This window comes from Wyeomyia smithii, chromosome 3 (assembly GCF_029784165.1).
Source record: "Wyeomyia smithii strain HCP4-BCI-WySm-NY-G18 chromosome 3, ASM2978416v1, whole genome shotgun sequence".
Lineage (NCBI taxonomy): Eukaryota > Metazoa > Arthropoda > Insecta > Diptera > Culicidae > Wyeomyia > Wyeomyia smithii.
Window position 1 is genome coordinate 131,561,348 of NC_073696.1, and position 22,104 is coordinate 131,583,451.

General features: G+C 36.8%; 1 protein-coding gene and 1 long non-coding RNA gene across 9 annotated transcripts in view; one reads left to right on the plus strand and one right to left on the minus strand.

Annotated features, from left to right (window-relative positions):
* The window catches only part of LOC129726985 (pyruvate dehydrogenase (acetyl-transferring) kinase, mitochondrial), a 124,097-nt gene that overhangs the window by 29,865 nt on the left and 72,128 nt on the right, over window positions 1-22,104 (minus strand). For 5 of the 8 annotated variants that reach the window (XM_055684316.1, XM_055684313.1, XM_055684314.1 and 2 more), the window contains 6 exons: window positions 21,070-21,277; window positions 20,782-20,972; window positions 20,535-20,696; window positions 972-1,268; window positions 793-902; window positions 640-738 (listed from right to left, as the gene is read on the minus strand). In XM_055684316.1, the coding sequence (XP_055540291.1) occupies window positions 640-738; window positions 793-902; window positions 972-1,268; window positions 20,535-20,696; window positions 20,782-20,972; window positions 21,070-21,277 (1,067 nt within the window). Of the gene's footprint in view, window positions 1-232; window positions 467-529; window positions 739-792; window positions 903-971; window positions 1,269-20,534; window positions 20,697-20,781; window positions 20,973-21,069; window positions 21,279-22,104 lie in introns of those variants that run through there. The other 3 variants (XR_008728443.1, XR_008728444.1, XM_055684315.1) reach the window with 3 other exon arrangements.
* LOC129726995 (uncharacterized) lies at window positions 8,249-15,457 on the plus strand. Its single transcript, XR_008728452.1, has 3 exons — window positions 8,249-9,938; window positions 10,446-10,705; window positions 14,574-15,457. It is a non-coding gene; the product is annotated as an uncharacterized LOC129726995 (long non-coding RNA).

Sequence of the window (22,104 nt, forward strand, 5' to 3'; positions counted from 1 at the left end):
ACTATGCCGACGACGCGAATATTTATATTGACACGACTATAGCAAAAATATTAGCAAACTTTGGACTTGGAACCATCACATACTAATTTTTAAAATCTGGGCAATAAGTTAGTGTCGTTTTTTTTCTAAATGACTACTTCATTTGTATGCACAAGCAAGCTGTACATTGCGGTCCGGAAATGTAGAAAAATAGCTAAACTTCTACAATCACTTCACCTCACTTTTTCTTGTAAAAAAATCATTTCGTGATTTTCAATCATCTGGATGATAAAAGCATTGACTACGCAACAGCCTCCTCACCCAAAGTGATTGTAAGAATCTATCTAATGAGTAAGATGACTGATGTAAGGTATTCGAGCACAGGATCCAAACTTAAAGTGAGTCGATAAGATATAAAATTTCGTATATTTTCCTGCATGAACATGTGGTACAAAACTAAGTGAAGAAAATATATGTAAAACGGAAACTGTAAACATATACAACATTTTATCATTATTAAAGCACAAAATATTAAAGTTTAAACACAAACTTTGTCAAGGTGTTGTTGATGATTAAAGTATGGCGTCATTATTATGAATTAACAGCCACAAAGTTTACTCCACGTCAAATAACAATTGGTTTCACTTTCTTTGGTTTTACCTGATTAGACCAATCACCAGTAGGTACTGTGGCCTTATAAAAACGAGAGCTTGTTTTGTTGAAGATAGGCAACAACTCGTTTGCTTCATCTGACAGTGCCTACAAATAATTCAAAACATGTTTGACTGTTATTGCGTTTGATGTTTGTTTTACCTTTAAATATATCACTGCATCAGATCCGTAACCTTCGCATGAAAATAAGACTAGGTCTCCGTGAAAGTAACGTGCATAGAGCCGTGAAATTGGCAAACCGTAGCCATAACCTGAGAGCAAAAAAAATTATATACACAGATGAAAAAGGTATTGTGTCATTGGGGCGCAACAAAACTCACCGGCTAGTGGAACTAGCGGTAGATCTGACTTAGATTTTGGAGGTTGCGGAGCAGTACTGTACATATACTTGAAAAGTTGATCGACGTGAGATCTAGGAATACCACCACCGCGATCCGACATTTTTACGCAAATATCTTCTTTACCCTTCACAATAGTAACCTTAATGGAAGGGATGTCATCTTCAGCACCATGGTACTCCATGACAGCCCGCATGGCGTTCTTAAATAGTTCGAAAAGCATATGATACAGATGTGATGGCACGTAGACGATTTTAATGGGCTTTTCCTTCTCTAGATCTGTGAAGAAAATAATAGGTTCTATTACAAACCGTTTTTTATCCATTGTTTATATAACTGTCAACAATTAGCAAAAAGGAAAAACCAACTATGGTGTATATAAATTGGTATTAACTTTTAACAAACAATATACCTGTATGTAGTAGTACGATGCATCGAAAACAATGTTCGAGTATACTTTCAATAAAAAAACATCTTCCCCTTCAATACAGCACTGTTCTATATTTAATTAAAAAATGAAGAACTCTTTCGGAGTACTTTCATGAAATTCATTATTGGAATTATTTGATGTGCTTTCTACAAGCGTCGACCGCTGATCTAATACAGTGGAGGAAAATCCTATAAGCGCACCAAGGTTTTCTGAAATTTTTATAAATCTAGTAGATAAAACCAAACCGTTTTAACGTTGTGGTTTTCTAATGACTAAATGTGTACTTACTATGTTGGTTTAATCACCACTGGCGTCAACATATTTTCTTGCAGAAACATTTTAAAAATTATGGAGCGAAAATGTTATAAGCGCAACTGGCATTTCAAAAAAAATTCCCACCAGTATGTAAATATCTTGGCAACCTGTCATAACACCCTGATGCGGTTGTAGGTAGGAACGACTAAACCACAATTAGCCACGCGGTGAAGTGACGCAATCGAATCGTGCTTCAAGATGCCGAAAGGAGCAATGGGCGATCTTCGAAAAAAAATCGATTCTCCTGCATCGATTAATCAAAATTAATAAAATCGATTCATAAAAAAATCGAGCCCGAAAAATCGATTTAACAAAAAATCGATTTTTGTTTGGTATAAGCTTTTTACGACCTTTTTTGGCTATATTTGTGGAGATTTTGTTTTGTTCTGGTTTATCAATCATGTTTTCTGGTTTATCAATCATGTTCAACGAGTTTTCGTTCACAACATCTACTAACGATACGGCTTTTTTAGTTTATTGCCATCTTCTTTTACCGCGTGTACTCTTTTGGCGGTTTTTTTTCTACTAAGAGTTTTCGTTGTCGCTCATCCCATAGACCATTTCACGAGACGTTTGTGAACTTGATTCATGAACGAAATTTCGACAGAAAGTTTGGAACCGCTGTCATAATGCACGTGGAAGCATCATCAACATCAGCAGGATCCGTGACACCAATCAGTTCGTGAAATGGTCTATTGTTTAGGATGCACTAAGAGCAATCCAAACCTGTATAATTGGGTTGTTTAGCTAGTTCAAATCGTGATTTAAAAAGCGAAGGACAATGATAGAATTTTTTTTAAATCACGTTTTACTTAGAAAATTCAGATCTTTCAGATGATAGAAAAAACTGATATAGCTGAACAACCCAATTAATAAAAAAATCGGAACATCCGCAGCACAAACTCAAATTAACAAAATGGCGAGCGCAACACCATGCTGAACAGAATGCAGCACGGCATATACACGAACATTTAATTCAACTTTTGCAATATATGAGTTAACGAGTACCCCGCTACTCATAGTTGAAAAATAGTTTGAGGTAGCAAATGTGAAATAATGTTGGCTAATATCCAAAACGGTAAATTCAATATCCAATGCAATGCAAAATTTCAGCTCAATCGGAATTCAGGAGTATTTGGTCTAAATTTCACTTTCTCGACCTCTGAAGAAAAGCACAGTTTGTAATAGTTTTTTTTGTGCCAAATGTCTTATGCCTTTTTCACGCTATAGCAGATATCACGTGATATCGCGTATCTTGAAACATACATACATCTAGTTTTCACGGAAAGTTTGGAGTATGGGATTTGAAATCAAGATGAGCAATATTACATCATGTGAACGGGTAATTAGAAATGTATAAAACGTCGAAGTCGGGTGTTATCCGAAAAATCGAAATTTTGCTAACTGTTCGTGAGGGCTAAACATTGAACACTACTTCTAAATTAAACTGTCAAAGTCCATTGCCACCCCAATATACACCAATCAGTTAGTAATGATTGTATACAATACATATATGTCAAACTTTCGAGGCGGTCTTGTGGTCGGCAATTTATATTCAGTTCGAGGTGCAAACTTGTCTCGTCGTTCTTTTCATCCTTGCTAGGGATGGGCGAACGGCTCACGAGCCGTTCATATGAACCGGTTCTTAGAAAAGAGCGAAAGAACGAACGGCTCACGAAAAAGAACCACGGTTCTTTGGGCGCAGCAGAACTGTTTGGTTCGCGCGAACCCGAAGTTTACCGAGACAACACGAACTGTCAACGCTCGTGAATCATTGTTAACCATGAGTCAGTTCAGAACCGCTCTTGCAAAAGAGCCGTTTCACCCACCCCTAATCCTTGATATATTTCACAACGCATGCGTATTAGCCAAATTTCATACGGGTTTGTCTATTGATTTCGCGTTTAAAAAGGCAAAAAAATGGTTTCTGCGTTAAAAATACTGGAGGGACTTAATTTGGCTGCGGATTGTTCTTTTTCAACTCGACGACAAGGTTATCCAGCTTCCCTGACCTACAGGAAACGTCAAAATGGGCAGCGTGCCATTACCGTTCGTGGAAAGCTGGATATTCTGGAACCTTGTGGGGGTGGTGACATACTCATGAAAAAAGTTGTCATGGACGTTGACAATTGTTTGAACCAACAAAAACATTTGAAATGCGTTTTTCTCGGTTTCATGTCTACTGAACTTTAGTCCATTTTTAAACTATGGTCATCCCGGTAAAAAATTTACACCTTTTTCAGATCAGTGTCCGAGTTCCGAGCACACACTTCTTTGGAGATAAGAAAAAATTTTGTATACTATCAATAAAGAAATTTTCTTCTCTTCAAAAAACAGTGTTCTCGGAATTCGGCTGCAGATTACGTTAGCAACAATAAATGCAATCACTATTGTCTTGACTCCGTTTTGCACACATTTATATTTTAGGCGAAAAAAAAACGATCTTGCCATCCAAAGGATCGATTCAGTAGAAGATCGCGCGCAAAGAAATCGATTCAAAAAATCGATGAATCGACCTAAAAAGATCGATTTTGCAAAAATCGGATCGATCTTGCCCATTGCTAGGTAAGTTCTTGGACGAAACTGAGCAAAGATTAATTACTGAATTGAAGAATGTCGGCTTAAGCAACAGAGAGATAGCAAAGAGGATCAATAGAGGGGAAACAGTGATCAGAAATTTCCTCAAAAAAGGCCAAAAATATGGCATCAGAAAGAAAAACAAGGGTAACTCCAAAATTTCAAACCGCGACCGGAACCGAATCATTCAGCTTGGGGAGACTGGAAAGCTCAATGCTCCAGAAAAAAAGCAGGAACTGGACCTTCCAATAACGAAAAGACGTGTTTCTCAAATTTTGCGAGGATCTGGACATCTGGTTTGCACGAAGAAGGCAAAGAAACCAAACCTCACCCCAAGGCACATAAAGGCAAGATTGGATTTCGCTAAGCAGCACATGGATTGGAAGGCAGAGTGGAATGAAGTGATTTTTTCCGACGAGAAAAAGTTCAATCTTGATGGTCCCGACTGCTGTGCGTATTATTGGCATGATCTACGAAAAAATCCCCAAGTGAAGTTGAGTAGGAACTTTGGAGGTGGAAGTCTCATGATGTGGGCTGCGTTTTCAAGAAAAGGGAAGACTCCTATCGCCACTATTTCGACAAGGATGAACTCCGACAGTTATTTAGAGCTCCTGGACAGTGTTTTGGTGCCTTTTACGGAAGATATCATGAACGAAAACTTCATCTTCCAGCAGGATAATGCAGCCATTCACGTGAGTAAAAAATCATTGTCATGGTTTTTCGAAAGAAACATTCGGGTTATGGACTGGCCAGCTCGTAGCCCGGACCTCAATCCCATTGAAAACCTCTGGGGAATCCTGGTAAGGCGAGTCTACAGTGGTGGGCGGCAGTTCGGAACGGTTCGTGAGTTGGAGAGGTGTGTAAGGGACGAGTGGAATAAAATTCCACAAGAAATGTTGGATAATTTGATTGACTCGATGCCAAACCGTATCTATGAAACTATCCTAAAAAATGGTAAACCAACCAAATATTAAATGCTGTTACTTTTTTGTAAAAATCGTTCTTTGACAATAAATCTAATGTGCGCTTATAAGAAGTTCTACTTTAAAAATATGTTTTTTTTATTTCAAGTAACTGTTGAGAATAGGATTGGAACTCTTCCTAGTAAGATAAACTTGATTTTCAAAGCTCATTTAAATTCCATGAAAACATTTTGAAAATATGTATCCAGTTGACCTAACAACCAAAATATATATGTGCGCTTATAGGAATTTCTCGCACTGTATAAGAATTCATGCACCAAACAACTACAGACATGCTGTTTTTCATCAATGTTGATATAAATGTCGTCCGGACTGTGATAAATTTATTTAACCTGTCGGTTGCGTGATCTCCCTTGCAAACACATCCATCAATGCAAATTACGTATTTGTACCAGTTCCAAATTGCTGAACGCCGCCTACAAGGTACTCTCTCAAATTCTGTGCCGTCGACTATCACCATTTGCAAGGGAATTCGTGGGGCAATACCAAGCGGGATTTATGGGTGCCCGCGCCACCACGGACCAAATATTCACGGTACGGCAGGTCCTACAGGAGTGCCCTGAGTATAACGTAGCCACACATCACTTGTTCATCGATTTCAAATCGGCATACGACACAATCGTTCGAGACCAGCTATGGCAGATTATGCACGATTACGGCTTTCCGGATAAACTGACACGGTTGGTCAAGTCGACGATGGATCGGGTGATGTGCGTAGTTCGAGTTTCAGGGACACTCTCGAGCCCCTTCGAATCTCGAAGAGGGTTACGGCAAGGTGATGGATTATCGTGCTTGCTATTCAACATCGCTTTGGAAGGGGTGATACGTAGGGCTGATATCGACACGCGTGGCACGTTTTTTAGAAGGTCTGTTCAGCTCTTTGGCTTCGCCGATGACATTGATATTGTAGCACGAACTCTGAAAAGATGACGGAGACGTACATCAGACTGAAGGCTGAAGCCGGACGAATTGGACTGGCCATAAACGCTTCGAAGACCAAGTACATGAGAGGAAGAGGTTCCAGAGAAGACAGTGTTAACCTCCCGCCACGAATTCATATTAGCGGTGATGAAATCGTGGTGATAGACGAGTTCGTGTACCTGGGCTCACTGGTGACTGCTGACAACGACATTAGCAGAGAAATTCGTCGACGCCTTATGGCAGGAAATCGTGCCTACTTTGGACTCCGGAGGACGCTCCGCTAGAATAAAATCCGCCGCCGCACGAAGTTAACCATCTACAAAACACTGATCAGATCGGTAGTCCTCTACGGCCACGAAACCTGGACTATGCTCGTGGAGGACCAACGTGCCCTTGGGGTTTTCGAACGGAAGGTGTGCGTACCATCTGTGGTGGAGTGCAGATGGAAGATGGATCATGGCAGAGGCGAATGAACCACGAGTTGCATCAGCTGCTGGGAGAACCACTCATCGTTCAAACGGCGAAAATCGGGAGACTACGGTGTGCTGGGCATTTCGTTAGGATGTCGGACGACAACTCGGTGAAAATGGTTCTTGATAACAACCCGACTGGAACAAGGCGACGAAGCGGGCAGCGAGCAAGGTGGCTCGATCAAGTGGAAGACGACCTGCGGGGCCTCCGCAGACGACATGGCTGGCGAGCTGCAGCCATGGACCGACTTGAATGGAGACGAGTTCTTCGAACAGCAAGGGACACTTCGGTCTGGAGCTGACTGGTAAGTAAGGTAACCAGTTCCAATTTTTTCTTTACTCTCTCATTTTTATATTGAGGTCGGATTTGCAAAATTATCACCAAAGGCCGAAGCTACATTCGACCAAGTGCCGAATATATGCGAATGAAGTTACGAACGATCGAAATATTTATATATATATATATATATATATATATATATATATATATATATATATATATATATTATATATATATATATATATATATATATATATATATATATATATATATATATATATATATATATATATATATATATATATATATATATATATATATATATTTATATACAATATATATATACATATATATATATATATATATATATATATATATATATATATATATATATTTATATATATATATATATATATATATATATATATATATATATATATATATATATATAACAATATCGCACGCTTAGCCTTGGGGCTAATAGCGGTCCGATCAACTAGATTAGTTGAGAGAATTCGTTATCGATATTGTTTTTGGCACATTTTGCATGTGTACAATATATAATATATATATAAATATATATATATATATATATATATATATATATATATATATATATATATATATATATATATATATATATATATATATATATATATATATATATATATATATTAATATATATATAATATATATATATATATATTATATATATATATATATATATATATATATATATATATATATATATATATATATATATATATATATATATATATATATAATATATATATATATATATATATATATATATATATATATATATATATATATATATATATATATATATATATATATATATATATATATATATATATATATATATATATATATATATATATATATATATATATATATATATATATATATATATATATATAATATATATATATATATATATATATATATATATATATATATATTATTTTCAGGAAACTTCAACTTGAAACGTGAAAAAACAGTGATAAAATATCGGAGTTTGTTTTCTATTTGTTGCAAAGACGATACAAGAAAGTTTCGATACTGCGGCTTCCGGTTTGCAAACATGACAGCATCGAGCAAAGCCGCTCACTCTGTGGGTTTCCGGATAATAGCAGATGGTAAGCTTCGATGAGTGCCAAAGGAGGTAAAATGTTTCTTGGTTGATGTGACTGAAGTCAGGCCAGCCCCGACTGAAGTTGTGAGGATTGTCAAAATGCCAGAATTCCTGCTTCAGTGTTGCAAACTATCACACAATCAAATTATTTAGCTTCCGTTAAACTTTCAGCACGATCAGTTAGCTCATGATTAATCTAACGGGCTCTATATTTTGATTATTTATTTGCAGCACTTTATTTTAAAAGAAAAAATATACTCTTTAACATTGATGAATACCTTTCATCCTAATACAGTCAATTTTTTTCAATAAATCTTTTATCTATCTATTTATATAAAAAAAAGTTTTGTATGTATGTATGTATGTAGGTATGTTCCAGCATAACTCTCGAAGGCCTGAACCGATTTCAACCAAACATGGCATACGTGTTTTTTGTACAAAGGAAGTGGTCAAAGAAATATTGGATAGGGGGAGGGGTTGCCCTTAAAGAAGGAGGGGGTCAAAAGTAATAAATTTTCATACATAATAAAAACCTTTCATTGAAATTTGATCATTTTCGGGTTCTTGGTCATATTTGGAGGCCGGAAGTTGATGTCCAGAGACCGAAACATGATGTTCGATGCCATTTTCAATCCAAGATGGCGACTTCCGGTTTCTGAGAAGCCATTTAAAACTGTGGAAAACGCTCACAAACCCCCCAATGTTGGTACTTTTGGAGCAAAAATGACTCTTAAGAACCGGTTATCGGTGTCTGACGATACTTTGAAACTTGGGTTGCCGACTTTCGGTTTATGGGAATCTGGGAAAATTAATAATTGAATTATATACTTGGCAATACGGGTATTTTCGGAATCGGAATGACGTCGTCATACGAAAATCGATCATATATTTCCAAATATTGGCCTTTTTGAAAATCGGCTTTCGTGCAAATGTTTCTAGAGAAGTGTTTCAAAACATCCAACCTACTTTGATCCGTTTTTGGAAAGATTTCTTGACATATTTCTTGCATAATTTAATAACGTAGAGTCCAATTTAGCATTTTGGATAAAAAATATGTTTGGAAAAGTTGCTGAAGCTCAACTTTTACCGAATTGAAATTTGGTTAAGAGCATCGATCAAATAAGAGTTTTTTCATGCATTATAGGAACTTTCTGAATGAATACGATAGTTTTTAGGCCTTTGGTCATGTCTGGAGACCGGAAATTGATTTCCAGAGACCGGAACATGAAGCGGTCTTAATTTAAAAGAAAGTCAGGTCTTTTAGTGCCCTATGGGAACTTTTTGAAAAGGTACGATAACTTTCATGCCCTCGGTCGGTCATGGCCAGAAGTTGATGTCTAAGGACCGGAATATGATGTCCGATGTTTTTCTTAAACAAAAATGGCGACTTTTGGTTTCTGGGAAACTATATACAACTGTTAAATGTAATATACGATCTAAATTTAAGTATTCACAAAGTAGAGTGTACTTTGGTTCAAATGTCAAGTGGGCCTAATGCCCAAACCCTTGTTATGTAAACATATACATAATTAACATATAAGGTTCGCAAGGTTTGCTGAGCAGTAAAATAAATAAGTTCGACCTCTTCGATTCAGATCGTCAGCGATAACGGACGTGTTTCAGCCGTTTGAGTAAAACCGAAAGCATAAAGATAAAACTAAAATTTATTAGTGGCGACCAGGTGAAAAAAAGTTTAAGTTTCGCGTGTGATATTGGTTGCTGTTGCTGTACTGCGATTATTTGCTACACGATGGTGTACGGGCGTTGGGCGGAGTTCTCCAGGAAGCAGATTCTTCACGGGAGCTTAATTTTGATCGGTAAGTGCGCAAGATAAAGAAAGTTTCAGGGGCCTATGAACGTCAACATTTTGCCTACCAATCATATATTCATCACGGCGGTGATATTTCATTTTAAATACTTACAAAACTTATCTTATTCATTGAAAGTGCACATTTTACTGAAAACAAATGTTGAGCTCTTGTTTTTTCCATCTAAAACGACATTTACTCGAGAATAAGTCTACCGAAAAAATGGGACGTTTACTCTTTTTCACTTGTTTTAGGGCAAACCAACCAAAAAGTGGGTACCAGAAACGCTGGTACCAGAATCAATGAGTGGCAGATGGAAAATGTATGGAGTTTGACAGCCACAAGAGCCCCCTGGAAAGTTTTTATGCAAAAGTGGAGCGCTATTGTTTTTTTTTTCAACAAAAAAGTAGAGAATAGCATAATTGAAGCATTGTAGTAATTGCGATTGATGCATTGTACTACATAATTAGAGCATTGTAGTAATTGTTCTTTTGTCTTTTCTTTTGCATTATACAGCCGGTCAAAAGTGACGCTTATATGCATCGGCTAAATTTTGGCATGCAATTTAGGGGATAGCAGGATACATCTGGACTATAACGGAACTTTCGGTTTTCAACGATTTTATTGGATTCTGTTTTTTCGCAAAACGAAGCATCGATAAAAGAATCGATTTGGCTTGGCAAAAAATTCAAGAGAAGATCGCACTGACAATAAAGGGATTTAGCAATAATAGCTGGCGTTTTAAACGGTTATGATCAATGGCATTGGTTGTGAAGGTACGTGATATTTTTTTTTGTTTTATTTTCTCTGACATATTATATATTACTATTGCGATCCGGTGCAGGCATGGCGCTAATGGGCAGCATTGACCCCTACGTCATTGGCACGTCTTTCTCCAATTATGTGGAGCGCTTAGATTATTTTTTCTCGTGTAATAATATTGAAACTGGCAAAAAGAAAGACATATTTATGAGTTTTTCTGGCATGCATGTGTTTGAGGAATTGAAATTGCTTTATCCAGGTACAGATTTGAAAACGCTTTCTTACGATACGATTACAAAAAAACTCAAAGAGCGGTACGATAAAGTAGAGTCGGATACGGTGCTGAGGCATAGGTTTCGTTCTAGGAAGCAAGGTCCAGCTGAATCGGGTGAGCTGTTAAACTTTTGGCGGAGCAATGCGACTTCGGCGAGTTTCGTGAGTCTGCGATTAGAGACCAGTTGATTTTTGGTGTGCACGATAAAAATTTGCAAGCTAAGTTGTTAGAAATTGACGAATTGACTTTACGCGAAGCGGAGAAAAAGATAAAAAACAAGGAACTAGTGATGTCTAGTAGTAGTGCTCTAAATTCAGAATACAATGGAAATGTGAATTCGGTTAGACAAAGATTGGGTAACAGAGATTCTAGGCAAAATGTACGATATAGCAATGTCAGATACCGTAATAGATCCAGGAGTAGAGACAGAAGCAATCAGAGGTATGGTAGAGATTTCGATAGAAGGCAGAGGGGACGCAGAAACTCTAGTAGAGGAAGATATGCTAATTTCGTTTGCAATTTTTGTAAGCGAAAAGATCACATCCAAAAAATTGTTATCGCTTCAAAAATCAGCAGAGAAGTTCTGTAAAGTTTGTTGAGGATGTACCTAGCTCTGATAATGTTCCGGATTATTTCAAACGGTTGCAGAACGATTATAACAGCGACAGCGATTCCTCAGGTGATTACCCTTGTCTAATGATTCGATCAACGAAAAAGTTTAGCGAACCTTGTTTCCTAGAGGCTAATATTGAAGGGAAAATGATGAATATGGAGGTGGATAGTGGATCATCTGTGTCTGTAATAAGTAAGCATGATTACGGGCAATTTTTAGCACACATTTTACCTAAGACAAGTAAACGCAAACTTGTGGTAGTAAACGGATCTACCCTAGAAATTTTAGGAAGTATTTTGGTGCGAGTTATAATTAATGACAAGCAGGCTCTAGTAGAGTTCATTGTGCTCAACAGCGAACATCGGTTTGTTCCCTTGATGGGAAGAGATTGGCTTGATATTTTTTGTGATGGTTGGAGGCAGCGTTTCTCCAATATTTTTTCGATAAATTCAGTTCTGCCACAGACTTAAGCAGAAAAAACCATAAGCGAAATCAAATTGAAACATAAAAAAATTTTTGACAAAAACATCCCTTCTCCCATTGTTGGCTTTGAAGCTGATCTAGTGCTTCGTGAAGATGTTCCTATCTTCAAGAAGGCATATGAGATGCCGTATCGTTTGAAAGGCAAAGTAAATAATTATTTAATTGATCTTGAAAAAAATAACATTATAACACCCATCAAAACTAGTTTGTGGGCATCTTCTGTTGTAGTTGTAATGAAAAAAAAAAATAATAATATTAGGCTTGTTATTGACTGTTAATTTTCAATTAACAAAGTTTTAATACCAAATTCATACCCGTTGCCTACAGCACAGGATTTATTCGCTTCATTGGCAGGTTGTAAAATTTTCTGTTCTTTGGATTTGTCCAATGCTTATACGCAGTTAAATTTATCTGAAAGATCACGCAAATTTGTCGTGATAAATACTACGAGAGGACTTTTCAGTTACAACAGACTTCCTCAAGGCGCTTCTTCAAGTGCTGCTATTTTTCAGCAAATTATGGATACAATTTTGAAGGGACTTGACTCTGTCTACTGTTATTTAGACGATGTGTTGATTGCTGGAGAGGATTTTGAGGATTGTGAAAATAAGCTTTTTCTAGTCTTGGAAAGATTACAAAAAGCTAACATAAGAGTTAACTTTGAAAAATGTAAATTTTTCGTTAACGAATTGCTTTATTTAGGGCACATCATTTCAGGTAATGGACTTAAACCAAATCCAGATAAAGTGGCAACCATACAACATGCTAAAGTGCCACAAAATATAACTCAATTGAAGGCGTTCTTGGGCATGATAAACTACTATGGGAAATTTCTACCAAATTTGTCATTAATTTTGAATCCCTTATACAGATTATTAACTAAAGAAGTTAAGTTTGTATGGAGTCCTGCGTGTAACGAAGCTTTCAGAAACTGTAAAGTTCAGTTACTCAAAGCTAATATTTTAACATTTTATGACCCTAAAAAACCTATTATTGTGTGTACAGATGCATGTTCATACGGTCTGGGAGGTGTAATAGCGCATTTAATTGACGGAATAGAGAGACCTATTTCTTTCACTAGTTTCTCATTAAATTCGGCGCAAAAATCATATCCTATTCTCCACCTGGAAGCATTGGCAATTGTATCAACTATAAAAAAATTCCATAAATTTCTATATGGCCAGAAATTCACGATTTTCACTGATCATAAGCCTTTATTAGGAATTTTCGGAAAATCGGGACGTAATTCTATTTTTGTGACTAGACTCCAGCGATACATAATGGAGTTGTCCATTTACGACTTTGAGATCTTGTATAGACCGTCGCGGAAAATGGGCAACGCTGATTTCTATTCCAGGTTTCCGCTGGAAGTTGAGGTTCCAAAAGCTATTGAGCCGAATTATGTAAATTGTTTGAATTTTTCCTCTGAGCTTCCTCTTAATTTCTCTATAATAGCTAGAGAAACTAAGATGGATGCATATTTACAGCAAATAATGTATTTCACGGTTCATGGCTGGCCAGAGATAATAGAAAAGTCTCTAAGAAATATTTACTCGCAACATCAAGAGTTGGAAGTTATGGAAGGTTGTTTAATTTTTCAAGAAAGAGTTGTAATGCCATCTTCTCTACAAAACAAAACTTTAAAACTTCTCCATGCTAATCACGCTGGAGTTATAAAAATGAAACAACTAGCAAGAAGATATGTATACTGGTTCGGAATAAATGCGGATATAGATAATATATAAAAAGTTGTGACGTTTGTGCAAAAATGGCTATAGTTCCAGGTAAAAATATTACGTACCCTTGGGTTCGAACAACCAGGCCATTCAGTAGAATTCACGCTGATTTTTTCTATTTTGAAAAGAATATTTTTTTATTGATAGTTGACAGTTATTCGAAATGGCTGGAAGTGATTTGGATGAAGTATGGTACAGAAGCTGAGAAAATAATTAAAGAATTCCAAAACATCTTCAGTCGTTTCGGTCTGCCGGATGTGGTAGTTACTGATAACGGACCACCATTTAATTCACAATATTTTATTCATTTTCTAGAAAGGCAAGGAGTAAATGTTATGAAAAGCCCGCCTTAATATCCGCAGAGTAATGGTCAAGCAGAACGATTAGTACGTGTGACTAAAGAAATTCTAAAAAAGTTTTTGCTTGATCCGGAAATGAGGAGCTTGGCTCTTCAAGATAGATTAGACTATTTCCTATTTAATTACCGCAATAGCTGTCTAACTGAAGGGGGTGATTTTCCTTCGGAGAGGATATTCAATTATAAACCAAAAACCTTGTTAGATCTAACAAACCCCCACAAACATTATAAAAAAATGTTGGTACCCTCAACAACTGATACCAAAGATAATTACACTCAATACGAAAAAGCTCTCATGGATCCTTTCTTGAAATTAGTTGCAGGGGACAAGGTTTACTACAGAAATCCTAAACTAAATGAAACACAAAAATGGGTTGAGGCCAAGTTTATTAAAAGAATTTATACGAATGTTTTCCAGATCTCGATCGGATCAGTCTTGGTCTCGGCCCACAAGGGGCAGATTAAACTCCCAAAGAAGTCTGAACACAGGCGCAATGTGGCGTTTCAGATGGTGGACCATACGGCGCGAACACTCAGTCGAGGCACGAAAAGGCGACATGAGGATTCCGAGGACGAAGAGCCGTTTCATGGATTTTCACCCGGCATGGAAACGCTACCGCCAAACAGAAGTGAAGTACACCCACGAGTATTTCAATCGAATCGAATCGCAAAGTGCAGGAGTTTCAAATGGCTCCACTCGAAGTAACATTAATGAAGGATTGAGAAGATCTACCAGGGCTGTGAAGAAAAGATTTGATGGAAATTTTATATATTTCAAGTGATATTAAATTTAACTTGAGTTCTGAAATTCAAAGGTAGAAGATAGATTGTAAATTGGTTCAAATGTCAAATGGGCCTAATGCCCAAACCCTTGTTATGTAAACATATACATAATTAACATATAAGGTTCGCAAGGTTTGCTGAGCAGTAAAATAAATAAGGTCGATCTCTTCGATTCAGATCGTCAGCGATAACGGACGTGTTTCAGCCGTTTGAGTAAAACCGAAAGCATAAAGATAAAACTATAATTTATTATAAAAAACATTTACAAACCTCCAAACATTGGTATTTCCGGAACCAGGATAACCTTTAGAAACCAGAAATAAAAGTCCAACGACATTTTTTAAATTCAATATGGTGACTTCCGATTTCAAAATTTTGTGAAAAACGAATATATGCTCTGCAATATGTATATTTTCGATATCAAGATGACGTCCAGAATCCAAATATTCATGTCCGGTGCAAATTTTTAAATCGTACATGGCGGATTACATTTTCTGGGAAGGTTACTAGAATACAGAAGAAGGCTCGGATGTAATGCTGAAACGTTATTTTGAAATCAATTCCGCGATTTCTGCTTTCTGTCAAGCTGTGTAAAACTAAGTAAAATAGTTAATTATTGTCAATATTTCAAGAAAGAGAACTATGTTCAGAAAATGACGGCACCCGTTGTCAAAGCTATTTTCAAATTCAAGATGAAAAATATTCAAATACTCCCTGATATTAAGTTCATAGGTCAGAGCTGACTCCTCAAAACCGAATTTTTTTACTGTTTGTTTTACTGCATTGGAAGTGATTCAAAACTTGAGGAAAATGTGGAGATAGTCCCCTTATCTCCAAATTGTTAATTAATTCATAAAGACTGATGTTCAACCTTAAGGATGATATTGATATTGTTTACATAAAAGTAAAACGAGAAGACATAGCAAGCAATAATTTTAACTATCAATAATGAGCTTAGGCTATTGATAATGTATTTTCAGTCTAATTTAAGTTTATTGTAAGTTAATCGATACCGTCGAAGATGCTGATGAGGCAATCCATTTTCCAAGGGAATTTTTGAACTCACTCGACCCAGCTGGAATGCCTCCGCATCGATTGTTATTCAACGAAAAAGGTGGTATATAAGCAAGTTTATAACTAAAATAGAATTATTATTTGAAATGATGGGTTGGAAAAAATATATGGAAATATAGAAAATTATAGAAAAAGCAGAAATTTTTACACGAGCAAGGCCGGGTACATTCAACTAGTACAGTTAAAAAAATATAACCTGTTATACAGATCTTAATTCAGTACGATTTAGTGAAAAGTAAATTCCTCCTATATTTATTTCCTCTGTGAACGATGGCTCACTCGTCAACTCCAAAGGAACATAATTGTTAGCTTTAACTGTCTGTATCTTACTACTGCCAAGCAAAGATGTCACATATAAAAAATTGCTGCATTTAAGAGTTCGTGGGAAAACTAGTGATAAAGAATTACACTAAGGTCGCTTTTTACGCGGTTTTTCATACGCGGGTTCTTTTTACGTGGTTTTTTTACACGGATTCCGGAATTTACGCGGTTTTTCTACGCGGATTCTGGAATCTATGCGTATTTTTTTTTTGCGCGGATTTCGGTTTCTCTTCACTCGGAATGCAGAATTAACGCTGGTTTTTTTACGCGGATTCCGGAATTTACGCGGTTTTTTTACGCGGATTCCGGAATTAACGCGGTTTTTTTACGCGGCATGTATCCCCCGCACAAAAAGCGACTTTAGTGTACTGTTTTTAGACGAAAATATGAATGTATAGAAATTTTAAAACTGAAATAGAATTTTATGGACATGTAACATTCAATTCAGATCAATTTAAGCATTTAGGCATTTTATTTAAGCAGAATCAGGAAAAAACTAATCAGTTTCAAGATACCGAAAAACAACGAAGATGCCAATTTTATTTTGTTCACACATTTATTTGATGCGGCACAATACAAATTAATGTTTTACGGAGCCGGTTATAAAAGATGCCATATTTGAAAGTCAAAAATAAACCGGGCTAGAGTGATAAACAATATTAGCCTCAACAATTATTGTTTGCATAGTGTTGTTTAGTTACATGTGAGGTTATGAAAGGTAATATTTTCTTGCAGATGCTGATGTAATTTTTTTTATTTAGTTGAAAAATGCAAATATAAATGTGGGAACCCTAATATGTATTAAGATGAAATGAATTTGGTTTTTCTCTCGCAGGATGCAACTTGGATTGTCATATTGAATTAAATTTATTTAGCTAGAAAAACATAATCATAAACTACCTGTTCGAAACATTTCGGTTTTTTTATTGTCTTTTCAATACCCTATATTTGGTTATTCAACGTTTGCGGTAAAAAAATGGACTTTTTTCAGATGGTGATGAAAAAAAAACTAAGACAGACAATTGAATTGGAATAATTTCCCATTAATGGTAATTATTTTATCTTATTTGCAAAAAAATTCTACGCCCTTGCGAGCGGCCTTCCGGCAGTTAACCGGAACATTCGCCATTGCGGACGAAAAGATGCGTATAGGCATATTTTAAAGCTCTTTCTTCGTTTTTTTTTTATCAATGCATCCTTCGTTTTCACGACAAAATTGTTGGAATAGATCTTGCGCTTCAAGTTTGCCCAGAAATTCTCGATGGGACGCAGCTGGGGAACGTTGGGCGGATTCGCCGACTTCGATACCACATCGATATTCAACCGCTCCATCTCTTCCAACGATCGCTTCGAGTAGTGGGCTGACGCCAAATCTGGCCAGAACACCGTGTCTTCGTCCTTATGGTATTTCTTGATGAACGACGCAACTTCTGGCAGGCACCGTACTATAAATTTCCCCGTTCACGACCAGCACGGAGCGAAAGAAGAGCAACTTTGACATCCCTCTCTCACTGATTGTCAGCCACAGCCGCACCTTCTTGGGGAACTTGGTCTGTGAAATAAACTTCACCTCGGAGCTCACTTCCTTCGCGGGGGAGGTAAAATACGAAGTGCCCTGCTAATCGTTGCCATCCAGGGCGAGATAGGTCTCGTCGTCCATCACCACTGCCACGTCGCGATTCACCGGGAAAATCGACTTGACCATCTTATTCAACCGTTGTCGCTGCCTGTAGCTCTGAGACCAGTGGACGGGACTGCCGCTTTCTGACATGTATGTCCATGTTCTCCAGATAATTTTTCACTGTTTCACCGCATGCACCAACCTCCCAGGCCAAGTGCAAGCAGCGATTCAGCCACTTTCCCCTCGGTCTTCCTCTTCAGCATCCTTTGAAGCATCTTGTCGCTCAGGATCGTTGGCCATCCGGAACCGGGCTTTCTTTCGATGCTCTGATCGTTGTCCAATAGTGTCAATATGTTGTAAATGCCGGAACGGGCACTACTGCGTTCATAAAGTGCCGCACGATGTCTGTTTTTGACGCGGCGGAGTACCATTCTTCGAACGCGCACACTTCCGAACGCAGTAGCTTCACTTTTTTCGCCATCACAGTTAGAGTTTGACTGATAGAGCTGTCATTTTTTTGCTAACTCATGGGTTGATGATGATGAGTAGTTTCGTCAGTGCGATTAAAGGTAAACCCATGAAAAATCGACAATTTTTTTCCATTTTTTTAACCGCAAACGTTAAATTTATCTGAGAAAAACAGAGTGTAGAGTTCAAAAATTAACAACCAATTTTATCCGTCTCTACCGACACATACACAATTTTGTTGTCCACGGTGACACAGGGTAATGTGCGGCACCTTCTAAAATTTGCTTTTATTTGAAGACAATTCGAATGGCAATTCGATTGCCTTTCAGGTCGCAACACGATGCATACGCGTTAGCGCAACACGCTCCACTGTGCGTCGACAGCGGCAATGTAGTTTTCACTTGGCTCGGCTGCACACAAATGTATATTGAGTTCTGCTGCACTGATAGACGATGAGTGACCAGTGCTCTATCCATACATGGCTCGGTGCAGTACTGTTGTTTGTGCCAGCATGTTCAACACATCAGTTTTAATAATATTTCAACAGCAGATTGTTAAACTGTCTAATAAAAATGGTTGTTATGAGCTTTCCGAAAAAGCTTCACCTTCAAGACATCAAAATAGTTTAGGCTCATGGATTTTTTTTGCCGCTGCTATAGAGGATAGCACAGCAGGCAGTTGGTGTTTACTCATGAAGTCTGTGCCAGGCATGCTCGCATGATTGGTACATTGTTTGTGGAAATTCGGCCTTGAAACATGTATTCAATTGCTCAACATTCATTTTATGATTCCAGCGACATATTGATTATTGTGATCCATTATGTTGTTACACCTTGGTTCCAGTTTACGCAGAATGTATCTCAATATAGTGCGATAGGACGTAGTACTACGTCAAAAAAATAAATTGAATTTAATAATTCAAATTGCAATTGATGAACTGCTACATTCATACAAATCAATGGCTTTACAATATGCGGTTGAATGTCAGATTGATAGTTACAATGTTGCCTAGTACAGTCATCCCAGTATTATGGGCTAACCAGTATTACGGGCCAATACACTTTGTATTGGTTTCTAACGTAAGTCAATAACTTGTAATAGTCAAATTTAAGCTTGGTGAACGTTGTTCACGTTCACTAAATCTATATTTGACTATTTAAAGTTATTGAATTATGTTAGAAACCAATACAAAGTGTAGACTGGCCCAAAATACTGGTTGGTCCATAATACTGCGATGACTGTATCAATTTTCCTCCATTGTGCAAAAAACACCAGGGTTACGAAAGAACTATATCAGTAAAGTTAAGTAAAGGAAAAATGCAAAGACGTTACCTGAAATTCATAAACCAGGACTACATGCTTTTAGACATATTCCAGATTACTTCGAGGAAAGGATCAGTTTTAAATTCCAACACTCATGAAAATCAGCGTTGGAATTTAAAACTGATCCTTTCCTACTTTGTACAACCAATAACCACATAAAGATATGTTCTGGATACTCCCTTAGAAGCAGGGGCGACTCGTGGCTTTTGAATCTGCCTGTTCAGCTACCAATTTTGAAAATCGCAATTTGAGGAATTACTCACAATCATGTCCGCGTAATCACGCAAGTCATTCCAGTCGTTACTATTTGAAAGTGAAACTGAAAACCAATAAAATATTGATATGAATTTGCGTCTGAAATATGTTTTCTGCCTGGCGTCCCCGTGTGCAATGCACAGGTTGCACCTATGGACGAGTCGCCCCTGCTTAGAAGTGACTCTGATTCAGTAAATAAGAGAATCCACCAAGGATAGTCGATTTTTTTAGGGTAAAATGATAATGGTCTTAAAAAATACAAAAAAAAAATTGTTGTTGTTAGAACTAGAGTAAAATGTTTTTATAATTATTGAATGATGCAATCAAATGTCTATGAAAATAAATGCTAGGTATTCCTCAATTGTCAGCTTAAAAAAATGAAAATAAATCAGAGCTAGAACAAAGCTTGGGTATATTGCTTCTGCTGAGCAGTAATTTTCATTGGTCAACCAAAATTTACAATACAAAATTTAGTTCAACTTACGGCAGAATGGAGATTGCAGGATCAACTAGTGTAAAATAAAAATAACTTACCATTATGTTCTATAACCTCGAGTTCTGGACTAGCCAAATAATATTGGTCGCAAAGAAAGCGAGCATTTTCATAAGCATCGCGCACTACCATATGGGGATCGCAAAGAGGATCTATACACCCCACATGCCTGCCAGTTTGCGGTATTTCACCAAACAAGATTGCTGAAAATACAAATATGAAAAATATAGTTAAAATGGACTTTCAAGCAATCCTGAAAATATATATGCAAACAGACAAGGGACCTACTGTGTTGGTTGATTAGCATACGAATGCTAATGCGAGACATGTATAATCTGTCCAGGAAATACTGCATGGAGAGCTCTGTGGAGGGTTCAATGTGACCATTTCGCGATTCTTTCAGCTCTAGAATACCCTGTGCCATGGTTTGAACAACATCTGAGTGCCGATCACGGATCTTCGTTAGGGATTTGCAGAATCTGATATGATGTATCGGTTGAAGATCACAGAAAAGAAAGAAAGCCACTTGTTATGTTATGAAAAAATAGCGTTCTACAGGTATGTTAGGGTATTTACTTCTCCAAATTATCATCAGAGGGATCGGTTTTCTCAAACGCTAGCATTTCTTCGAAACTTTTCACGTACCATGCACTGACTAGACCCACTGACGGCATTCTTAGTAGACCTTCAGGTAGTAAAGTAATCTCTTTCATTATATTTGCTAATCTCACCGGTAGCTCTTTGCGTAGAAATATAAACGACTTTGTAGGACAAGCATTTAGACCTAGAAAATAAATAAATGTTAGGAATTGCTACGTTTGTTGTCAAATATATGTAAATTATTTAATAAAGACTCAGTGGCGAATGGGATTAGAAACAGACGTAACCTTGCAAATCGACCTGGACCGAAAATTATCGGTAATTTTCATTCCAACTGCAGCTTGGCATAAATGGTTGATTTTGATGGATCTTTGTGATGCTAATTACGGCCGAAAACTATCAGTTAGCAGATTTGCGATTATGCTTATATTTACGATTAGCAAAACTGTTAACTTTGGCTTGGCGCTAATCACTAGTTTACTTAACTAGCAAAGCGGCTGTAAAATAAATATTATTAAAACCTTTGGGTTTTTCAAGTTGTTGGGCGATCAACGACTACGTGGTTGATGTCAATTTGCAATAATTGTTTAATTCCATTAGAGGAAAAGCATATATTTGTCTCTTTTTAATACATATATTTTTCGTATTGATACATATTTAAATAAAATATGCTTCAGATAATTAGGGTTATTATAACCATACATTAAGAAGAAAAAACACCCAAATATTTTTTTTTTTACTTAACAGGGTATTTTTTTCTTCAAGCGTGAGTGAATTTTGACTGTAACCAGAAAAAAATCCTAACTTTTAATTACCAAATTGTTTGTTTTGAAAAAGACAGTGTGCCAATAGTCGCGATATTATTATTATGTAGGGTGACTTTTACGACATTTTTTAAGTTGGCAGAATTTGTATGTAATGCAAACGACGTGCAAACGAACAACGATTGCAAATCGTAAAAATTTGTTATTGAAATTCCTACGCTGTAAATAATGCGGCCATTTCATGGAT